Below are 11,507 nucleotides of genomic sequence, written 5' to 3'. Positions count from 1 at the left end.
TATAATGTTTGTTAATGATTTATTAATGAAGCTTTTAATCATTGTAAACCATCTGTCAAAATCATTTGAAGATTGCTAAAAAAGTGCATGATCTTATGAATTGAAAGTTTAATGATATTTGTAAGCATTTTGATTTACATTAACGATCTGTTAATCATTAGGAAATTTTTAATAAGTACATTAGTAAACATTAACAAGCACATTATCTCATATTTCTACCTATGTGAATATACAGTATATAAAATAATGATCTGTTAAGAATTATATAATGTTTGTTACTGATTTATTAATGAAAATTATTATAAAGTGTTACCCATTTTCATTTAATTGTAAATGACAATTAAGGAAACCAAGCTGAAAAAAAAAAACGAACTAAAAAGTATATTATATATAATTGAAAGGTATGAGTGTTTCTTTAGCCACGGTACGAGACTTGAACCCGCAACCTTTGGGTTACGAGTCCGACTCTCTAACGACTTCCTTATTTGGTAGTTTTACACTATTTTAAACCATAGGAAATTGTTTTAAGATAATTTGTGGTTTCCCGCAGATTGGGGTGTTAGATGATGTGCAGTTTTTTTTATTTTACTTATCCACCACTTGTTTTTAAAAACATTAGACTTTCAGAAACCACTGCAGCAGTCAAAGCAAGCCCAGCTACCAAGCTAGATAGTGAGAAAAAAAAGTTTATTTTAATTATTGCCTTAGCTTTTTTCCACATAAATGTCTTTTCTGTTAAAAGTAGCATTATAAATTATCAGTGGAAATTCCCTGTAGTAAAAACACAAACCCCTTTAATATGAGTGAAAACTGATAGTTATCTTGTCAGCTGTATTTCAATCAGGACAGCTCGCTCAAGGGTGAACAACTTTATTAAAAACTACATGGAAATCCCCTGTCAGACACTCAGACTGCACTTGTTTGTGTCCTTTACCTTCTCAGGATCTTCAAGACTTGAAACTTGACTCCACACAGAGATTCAATCACTACAAGTGATGTGCTTCAGGTTCTGTAATGCTGCAGCGTCAAAAACCTGCCCTCTGCTGGCTGAAACAAAACTAGTAGCTCTTTAAAACGGAGAGCTTTTTTTTTTTTAAAGGGTAAATTAGATATACAGTAATTACTGCTGTGATTCTAGTGTTACTTTAAAAATGTTGTACGATATTTTGATATGTATATTAAAATAAATAATAAAAAAAATTGTGCGTGTTCTTGAAGTGCTGTCTGCATATCAGTGTTTTCATTATGTAATTTGCTGTGGCTACAGTGATTAGTCCGATTAAAGTCAATATAATGGGATATAATAACAACAATATCAAAAAATTACATCACCTTCAAGCTTTAAAGATCATCATGTCAAAGTGCATTTAACCAGTATGTGGCGCCAAATATCTGTTTAAGTGTTTTGTGGATATCAATGTTATCTATAACATGCTCTTTAAATAAGACCAGACATTTTCTAATTGCAAAATATAGACAAAAAATAACAAGGCCACATCTCTTACTCTTTCATTCGGCCTTTCTGAGATTGACCTTCTGTTAACGTTATCAAGGTCAGTACAGCTCAACTATCTCCTGTCTACTGATATGATTGATTATGATTAATAATGATAATATGTTCCATTATTGACACTGATATAGCATATTTTGAAGGACCATGGGCAAGCAAAGGCCTGCCAGTCCTCTCCCTTTCTTTCCCAGCCTTATATTTTTGACATACAGCATTGTCATAATTAGTGCAGACAAACACACAACAGTTGTGGTATCAAATGTTCAATACCATATGTGTATATATATATATACACTAAGAGAATGACCACTCTCAGCATCCGACCCTCTCCTTCACATATTCCCTGAAATGATGCTGAAACGCTTCGCTCTGCAGGACCCAGGTGGGAATGGACTGCACAATCCCGCCCTACAGATCAATTACACGTTGGTCAGGCACAATACTTATATTCAATATTTATTTGTAAAGCAAGTCATTTGCATTCATTACCACTCATTGAGGTCATTACCAGTATGGTATGAGTGACACTGCCATATGTTTGGTCACCAGCTTTTAGATACTTCAGTGAGCTCCTTGCAAACTCCTCAGGTGTGAAGGTGACCATATCTGGCTTCTGATGTCCTGTCATTGATGTTGAAACCCCAAATGGAGCCACCGTCTAAGAAAAAAAAGCCCATTTGGGAATGAGGACATTGATATCTTACTCCCGGTAAGCTCTATGTACATTTAATACACCCAAAACTAGTGTTGTCAAAAGACCCGGTATTTCGGTCAGTGGCAGCAGAACTATGACTAAACTTTTGGGTGAAACTTGTTTACTTTTTTCTTACTTTTATTACTTGTGGGAAAACTTGAAACACTTTTAAATAAGTATAAAGAATGGCATTGGTTTTGTACATTTAATTTTTGTTTAACATTATTAATAAAAATGTTGTTCAATTAGCATGTTTTTGTGTTTTGCTTTGGTACCGAAATTGGTACCGAGAACCGTGGATTTTCACTGGTATCGGTACCGAATACTGAAATTTTGGTACCGTGACAACACTACCCAAAACATTATTTACCTAATGTGTGGCTAAGTTCTGGATGGTAAAGAGAGCAAAATAACTAGCATTCTTTTGCAGGCATGACACGTTTTTTTACTCACCTGAATAATAATTCCCTTGGATTTATATTCTGCTTGAATACCCTGTGAAAATCTCTCAACAAAAACCTGTAGATGAGAAGATTTTTTTTATATATGTTGACATTGCCAATACAGTGCAGAATGTTATTTGAATTGCAGAAAAAGATAGTTTCAACTTTGTGTAGATGTCTTGCTAAATTGACCTTGGATGCTGCATACAGGGAGTAAATGGGGCAGGGTATTTTGGCTATGCCAGAGGACACATTCAGAATCACTCCTCTTCCTCTAAGGAAATACATATGGTCAGTGTGCTGGTCATTTGTTAAAATTTGTATGAAAAATCATGAGAAAACTATTGAACAGAGAAGGCCAAACCTTTGCTGCATCCCTGGTAGCACAATTCTGCACATCTGAATACGTAAAAACGATGTGAGTACACTATTAGATCTCTTTCTCAGAACCAGTGGTTCTCAACTGGCTTTTCTTTCTTTTTAAAGATTTATTTTTGGTGTTTTATGCCTTTTATTTAGATAGGACAGTAGGTCAACAGGAAGCGAAGTGGGTGAGAGAAAGAGAGTGGGTGTGGGATCAGGAAAGGTCTACTAGCCTGGACTCGAACTCGGGACGCCCAAAGCACAAAGGTGCTATACGTCAGCGCGCTGACCACGAGGCCATCGGCACTGACACAACTAGCTTTTCTTTAGGATTTTATGTTTGACATCAAGTGGTGATTCAAAATTGTTTATCATCTAAAATTTCATAAAATAATAATAAATAAAAAAGTCAAACATTGAAATCTATTAATATTACGATGAACTCTATAGGCCTAACAAATATCAACACGACAGACTTAGTAAGAAAATAAAAAAAAATTTGTTTGGTTGGATGCATGACCTTTGACGGAAAGGTTTATTTACCTAATAAAAATAATTTTCTCCCCAACTTTTAAAAGTCAACCAGTTTATTTTTGCTAATCATACATGATTATATAATTAGTTGCATTTTATTCTTTGCATTTAGAATAATTTTTCCTTGCTTTCTGCAACCCTGTCAGAACAGAGCTGAATTTTGCGTGTGACCGCTATACGACCCACCAGTTGCTAACCACTGCCTCTTTGGAATGTATATGGTGAGTGGTAAGGTTCTGTTTGCTTGTACTCACCTTAACCATGGCTTTTACATTGCAGTTGATAACATCGTGTATTCTCTAGGAGAGGCCACAACATGAAACATATAAATGACAATATGTGATAAACACTCCAAAACTACAACTATTCACTCTTAAAAATAAAGGTTCTTTATTGGCATCTATGGTTCCATGAAGAACCTTTGACATCCATGGATCCTTTGCAATGCACAAAACTTTCTTCAGATTTTGAAAATGTTTTTCACAAGAAAGAAAAGGTTATTTTAAAAACTTTTAACTAAACAGTTCTTAAACAGTAAAGTTTTTCTTGATGGAATTCCATTACTGATATTTGTGATATTTTCTAACATGTTTCAATGTAGTTATTATGAGTAATTTTCTATTACTACAGTATGTAATACCTAAAATAATTTTCAAAGACTACTACTTCATTAATGAGAGCTGGCAGTAGCATATTCTTTACAGGATTTATAATATTAAAAGCATTAGCAATGACTGTATGAACCGTTGGAGGCCTCACTTCTTCTAAGTCAGAGGTTTCAAGTAGCTTGCAGGGTATTTGGCTGGGCAGAATCCCGACATTGTTCACTGTGTTTAAAGAAAAGTATAACACACTGGATTAGCACTGTTGAACATGTTAGAACTTTAAAAAAATACTTTGACACATTAATATATTGGATGCTAACCTAAAATACCAATATCCAAACCCTTGATGTTTTCTTGAATGTGACCATATATATCATCTTTGGTGAAGTCAGCAGCTATTACTTTGATTTCCTGTCCTGTAGTGAGCTCTGTCAGAACAAGAAAAGAGCGCTGGTGAAACTGAGCTCTAAGACTATACAGACGAGTCGAGAAGCTGAAATTCCAGCAGTAAATGCTTTACCGATCTTCCTTGCTGCTCTGTCAAGCTTCTCTTGATTTCTGCTGATGACGATCACACTCATACCTAGTTTTGAAAGCTGTAGAGAAAGACAGTTTTACCAAAACAGCCTAGTGTCTGATACTAGGGACGAGCTGGTGTATTTCTTACTTTAATGTTGAAAACAGTTGTGCTGGTTAATATTTATGTGGAAACCAGGATACATTTTTCAGATTTCTTTAAGAATTAAAGTTCAAAAGAGCAGCATTTAATGACATAGAAATCTTTTATAACATTATAAATGTCTTTACTGCCAATTTTGATAAATTTAATGCTTCCTTGCTGAATAAAAATATTATTTTTACTGTTACCTTTTAACCTTATACCTCTTAATTATTGAACTAATCTAATATCTAATCTAATATCGATATTGTCATAGCAAATCAGTTTTCACAAGGTGGATATCTTGTTACCTCTTCTGCATATGCTCTGCCTATTCCATCTGACCCTCCAGTGACCACTGAAACGGGAAATATTCAGTATTAGACTTAAAATCATAAACTGGAAGGTATGAATGATAATTTGATATCCTCTGTTTCTAATTCACTGATTGTGAACAAATGTGATTGACTGTTCAAGCTGAGAAATATCATTTAAAAACTATATATATATATATATATATATATTACAATGTAAATAACTATAACCTGCAAATAATTTACATTTTTATTACAAAAAATAAGCTTTTGCATCAAGCGTATTCAGAACATGATAGTCTATCTGTTTCCTGTCACTCTCACACTTCAGACGAAAGGCAGTCGGTGTCTGTTTGTTTTAACAACATGTTCTTGAACAGACTGTGTGTACCCACCAATTCACTAAACAAACAGGGAGCATGGGTGGTGCATATGTGTGAAAAGTCATCTTCTCTCCACCACTGTCAGTCCATCTGAGCAGTTCACATTGGTGCTACAAAGGAGTGGGAAGAAAAGGGGTGCTGGAGGGCTAGTGGGATGACCAGTTTATAAAACAGAGGAAATTATGTAAGATGTAATTACCTTCATGCTTTCATTACTTTTGCAGACTGCAAAGGTTTAAAACTAAAGTCTGTGTTGTCCTCTGTGTGGGAAAATGGCTTTTTTTGTGTGTTTCTTTCTCGTTTCCCATACTTTCATTCTTTCTTTGTGTCAATGTTCTTGGTGTACAAGAAGTACAAGTAGAACCCTGCTTTACAATCTCAGTGAAATCTCAGATAAGTGAAATATTTTGAATGTGTCAAATGTGAACAATTCAGTCTTTAGTTGGCTTACCTCAGTTTTCATGATGTATTATATAAGTAGTATAATTGTAATAAATAAATACTGTTAATAATATATAACATATTATTAATTACAGTGGATATAGAAAAGAATCACCCCCTTTAAAATAATCACATTTCGTTGCTTTGCAGCCTGAAATTAAGACGGACACAGTTTTTGTTTTATCCAGCTGTATTTACTCAGTGCAACTTATAACATCCAAGTGAAAGATAAAACACCACCATGTCAGAATTTTTTTTTTTTTTTAAACAGAGTCACTGAGTTGGAAAAAGGATCACCCCCTCCTAAAAAAATGACTTGTAAACTCAACCAGGTTTAGCTAATCACCTTCTCAATGGCACACAAAGCCATCTGACCTTCAGCTGTGATGAGCTGTGGTCATTTTGATTCGCTCAGCATGAAAAGAGCTTTCCTGGAGCATGTCAATCCTTGGTAGTGCAACTGCAGCAAACAATCAACTATGGGTGGCAAAGCAGTCAAAAGATCCCTGGGATAAATTCTGTAAGAAATTTATTGCTCATTGTTAGTTAATGAATTGGACCTTATTGTGTTACCTGTGTTTTATATATTAATATGACTTGCATTGCATTGAAACATAACTTATGAAACTCAAAACAAGCATCTATATTTATGTATATGGCTTTTATAACTAAATAAAATAACTAAACTATAAATAAAATATATTTTTTTTATTTTATTTTAAAATATTCTTAAGATGGCAAAGTTTTTTTAAGCAGCCATCATTCCAGTCTTCAGAGTCACATGATCCTTTAAAAACCATTCTAATATGGTTCTAATATATATGAATGCAAATCTTACAGCATTCAATCATGCACTCATACAGGCTGAACCAATATGCACAACAACTTGCAGAACTCTCATGATTATTTATTTATTAAAGTGAAAGGAATAGCAGATGTACTGTGTCTAAATATGCTAGATAGTGTTGTCAAAAGACCCGGTATTTCGGTAAAATAAGTATAAAGAATGGCATTGGTTTTGTACATTTAATTTTTGTTTAACGTTATTAATAAAAATGTTGTTCAATTAGCATGTTTTTGTGTTTTGCTTTGGTACCGAAATTGGTACCGAGAACCGTGGATTTTCACTGGTATCGGTACCGAATACTGAAATTTTGGTACCGTGACAACACTAATGCTAGAAAACATCTCCTGCAAAGGGACATTGTAATGCACACACTCTCACACACACACACACACACACACACACCAGGAAGAACTTTTCAAAGCCTTAAAGTGAAAGAATAGTTGCAGAAGGAGAGAAAAAGTAATGTTAATTGGATTTCAAATGAGCAGGAACAACAATTCAAAGTCAAGAAATGAAAAGAGTAATAATGTCCTGGAACATACTGTTCTAATTGCCTTTTGTTCTCTGCCACTCTCAGTGCCGGAATGGAAAGGAAGCTTGGGAAAAAGTGGCTGGAATTGTTGTTTTTTTTGTTGCTGAACTTCTATACACAGTATGATTTCAAGAAAGCCATAAGGATGGTCTCTCTTTGGCCAACAATAAAAGTACTCTTTAGGAAAGCAAGACATTTTGTAAGGGACAATTTAAAGTAAGATGAGAACCTTGTTTGTTCCTGGGCCAAACGATGGAACAAAACCAAGGCAGTGATGATTTGTAGGAGGGCCACATGGTTCACTTTCTTTCACTCTCATGCTTTAAATCCACTGTTCTCAACCAGGGTTCCCTCAAGGAACAGCAGGGGGTCAGTTTAGAAGATATAATAAACCTTGCATTTTCTAAAATGCTTAAATCATGACATTTCTAACTGTTAACTAATTTTAAACTTTCAAACTAATTATCTTTTAAGCAATATGTAATGTAGTAATGTGAAATTATATTCTTAATGAAAGTTATTATAAAGGGTTACCAACAAAATCTAGCTTTTTTATACATTTTATTTAGCTTTCAGGTCACAAGTTTAGAATTGCTACTTTCTCTCTTATTAATTATTTTATTAATTTATTTAGAATGTATTTATTTTTTGCAAAAAATCTTTAAAGTATAAAAGACTGGTTTATATAGAAAATGCATGCTCAACACAAAATACAGGAAATAAAATGTAGAATGCTGGTGTATCTCACCTGCCCATTTCCCCAGAGTGGTGAAAAAAGACTCAGGAAGAGGACAGAAGAGCTTCGGGACAAGCATCATAAACAGGCATACTAATTTCCCTCCAAAAACCAGGACAGCACAAGTCCCGGTCAAGATGAAGATAATCTCAGCGAGCGTCATGACGGCTTTTCTCAAGGCTTAAAGTGAGTCCTTCCTGCCCCTCTTTTTACTGCCACAGTTCTCTCATTCTCTTATTTAATCTGACCACAAGCTTCAAAACCCAGTGCTGACAGCTCCCTGAGCCAATCAGAATCTTCTCTGCCCATTCTCACCAGGATAGAATTCACATTCCTCATTTTTTGTGACTGTTGTGGCATTTAGTGTGAGTAAGCTCACCTATTGTCATCCAAATCCCAGAGTGGAGGGAATTTAAGTGACTTACCTTGCGTCACAGAATGTAGGCTCGTTCTGGACTGAGGAATCACATTTCAGCACTTAAATCCTTTCACTGCTAACTTGATTTTACAGAACTGATTTGAAATGTCTTCATGGTGTTGTCCCTGCATACTTTGGCAATATTGTCGCTAATCTAGCCAAATCAGGCATATAATTTAACTAAAAGCTGCCCAAAACACCAAAGGTTAAACCTAAAACACTGCCAAAAAAGTGGATTTTAGTCACTATTGTCCCAAGCTGTTGAACTCTCTGGCAAACTATAAACTATTCACTATACCTGGCACTTTTAGAACTATTTTTTTTTATCTGGTAAATTTTCAGTTAATTTGATGTTTTCTTATATTATTACTTGTGTATGAGAATCAGTTCTTTTTTCTGTCATTTTAATTTTAGTTAAAGGTTTAATATATATATATATTTTTATTAATTCATGTCTATATGGTTTTATTTATTTTATTAAGTGAAATTAAATTGCAATGAGAAATGCTGCCTAGGCAACTGAATTAAAAACGTTTTTTATATTTTATTTTTAGTTAATGTTTATTTTATTTCAAGTAACAATTTTTTTATGGTTTTAGCTTCAGCTGTATTACGAATGTATTAATTATTGATTTAAAAATACATCTTCTCATGTTACAGTAATAAGGCATGTTTACTCAAAAGGATTTTAGTTTGTGAATTCAAATCTGGGTGATGATAACGTGAAGGGTGATATTTTATTGATAATTTATCAGTAAGAGCATCCAGACTCACCTATTTGTATCCACACTTACATTTTTTCATGGGAACACAGAAAGGTAATGACTGATTGTCAGCTTTTGCAACATGATTTACTGTAAATGTGCACTGCTTACCTTATTTGTTGACATTGAGCTTTCACAATTATTAAGCTTGTGAAAAAGTCAACATTCGCTCTATATTTCATCATCACACTAAATGCCATTATCTTGCTCTCGTGAGTCCTGTCTAGTGTCTAGCACATTTGTCTGGCACTGCAGCGTTGAGCTCTCTGGTATCAGGGACTCACAGGATTTAAGCAGCTCCAGCGCTATCTAGTGGTTTAAAAAATCATGCCCTACAGCCCAACGTATAAAACGTGTTACCTTACTGCTTGCTCCATTATCTATTAATTGCCAGAAAAATAATATAAATTATGCGAGTTGACTCAAATGTAAAACTCCCTCATGTATTTACTGAAGAAAAGCTCTGCAGCTTAACAAGTTTCATAGAAGGGCTTTGTTTGCCCACTCAGGAACAGCTTGAACTGTTTTCTGCCTCATTACTCATTCCTTAGTAACCGGTTTGTTATATGATTCAAGCTGGATGTTATTTGTAAGATGGGGACTTTTCACTGTGGTATTTTTTATTTGATGTAGGCCTAATAGATTTCTGCTGGCCAGGCATCCAAGACGTCGTACTAAATCAATATTTGCATGTGGGCATGAAACAGCAGAGGGCGCTGTTCACCAAGTTTGGGATTTTTCCTCTTCAATGTACTTGGACGAAAAATCTCAATACAACTATCAAGCCCTAGAATAATTTAAATGTATTTAAATATTTAAATGGACACTATATATATATATGCCTATAGTTTATATTGTCGTATCAAAAATGACCTCTTATAGCAGCACTTTGAAATAACGTGTCTTTGATATAAGGTCTATTTTAGAGTATGAACCTATGGCACGTAATTCAGTCGTAATGAACAGAGAAAATAATTATTCCTAAATGTTAATATTCTGATGACGTATGTCTAGGATGAGCTCAGTGAACTTGTCTTGTTGCTCTTCTGAAGGGGTCTCGTGTAGCTGTGTCCGATTCGTAAACGAATCCCTCTATCCAGTCGATTCTGTTCAATTAATCTTTCGAATCACAAGACTGGTCTGAACGACTCACGAAAATAAATAATTTAAAATATTAAAATGAATAGATATATCAATTAGATTAAAACAGTATTTAATAAAATGCAAAACATTAAAAGAACCGATACGCGGAAAGGATTCGGACTTCCTATCACTAGTCTCGTGTGGCGCGCATGTGTTGAGAACGAGCGAATGCTGTTACGTAACAGTACGTATGCTGACATCTACCTGCCCACTTTCTGAGACATAAAACATATCAATATTACAAATAAAGTAATGGTACCTAATGTATTCTTATCCTAATCGAGCTTCATTATGGATAAGAATCGATCTGTCGTCACGTGATCCAGACAACATTGTTTTCTCAGACAAACAATGACCTCGTGCACCCACCAGAATACATTTCTATAACAGCCATATCTAAAACAGCCCATAATAAACCTAACAAAAGCCCATCTGCTTAAATCCGCAGCCATTTGGTTGAGACTTGAGCTGAAGGGGGACAGGACGTTGCATTGACGGGTTCTCCACTCGTTCTTTCCCATTTTTTCTCCGTACACGGAAAGCTCCTGCCCCCTGATCCCTCAAGCGCCCGGATGCACACCAGCAACAGTCAGTCAGTCAGCCAGTCAGGACGAACATGGTCGCCAGAGCTGAAGGGAGTGTTTAGGAGTCTCCGCGCTGAAATTCGCTCCATTAAAGCGAGGGCTGTTATACTGATAGCCGAAGCACGTTAAAGCCTCTCCGGAGGACTGGATTCTCTTCTCGGTGAGTAAGAGCTGTGTCATTGGCCGCTGTCATGCCGTCGATAATTCGTCAATGGATTAGATTCGCGCCACGGGAAATATGTTCAGAACCATGCGCTCTGGAATAGGAGAAGGCCCGCGCTTTAACATTACTTTGTTACTCTGGCGTGCAGCTACATATGGCTTTGAGGCGTGATGATGATGTTGTCTTTAAAGTGATCATATATTCAGGAGGTATTACGTGATTTTTCTCAGGGTCAGATTTGTGCGAGTCCACTGGTATTTAATGCTGTTAACCGCTTTGTATTAAGCATGGTGTTCGTTTTGTGAGTATGACAGCGCTTTTGCAGATTTGCTTTAAATTTTAATATATATATATATATATATATATATATGTATA

General features: G+C 35.2%; 2 protein-coding genes across 3 annotated transcripts in view; one reads left to right on the top strand and one right to left on the bottom strand.

Annotated features, from left to right (window-relative positions):
- Positions 1-1,822: 1,822 nt before the first annotated feature.
- LOC107680221 (testosterone 17-beta-dehydrogenase 3-like) lies at positions 1,823-8,254 on the bottom strand. Its single transcript, XM_016476022.1, has 11 exons — positions 8,073-8,254; positions 5,119-5,165; positions 4,670-4,745; positions 4,470-4,577; positions 4,304-4,371; positions 3,799-3,843; positions 3,012-3,046; positions 2,840-2,921; positions 2,658-2,723; positions 2,019-2,168; positions 1,823-1,918 (listed from the first exon to the last, which is right to left on the bottom strand). Exons 1-11 carry the CDS (start codon positions 8,221-8,223, stop codon positions 1,823-1,825), a joined length of 924 nt encoding a protein of 307 aa, XP_016331508.1. The 5' UTR covers positions 8,224-8,254.
- A 2,283-nt stretch (positions 8,255-10,537) lies between these two features.
- The window catches only part of LOC107679960 (sodium-dependent phosphate transporter 2-like), a 48,220-nt gene continuing 47,250 nt past the window's right edge, over positions 10,538-11,507 (top strand). The window contains exon 1 of one of the 2 annotated variants that reach the window (XM_016475714.1): positions 10,538-11,129. The gene's annotated coding sequence lies outside the window, so the exon portion shown is untranslated. The remainder of the gene's footprint in view (positions 11,130-11,507) is intronic. The other variant, XM_016475694.1, reaches the window with a different exon arrangement.

The sequence above is a fragment of the Sinocyclocheilus anshuiensis genome, unplaced genomic scaffold, assembly GCF_001515605.1.
Source record: "Sinocyclocheilus anshuiensis isolate Anshui unplaced genomic scaffold, SAMN03320099.WGS_v1.1 scaffold13, whole genome shotgun sequence".
NCBI classification, from domain to species: Eukaryota; Metazoa; Chordata; class Actinopteri; order Cypriniformes; family Cyprinidae; genus Sinocyclocheilus; species Sinocyclocheilus anshuiensis.
This window is presented reverse-complemented; position numbering and strand designations above follow the sequence as displayed.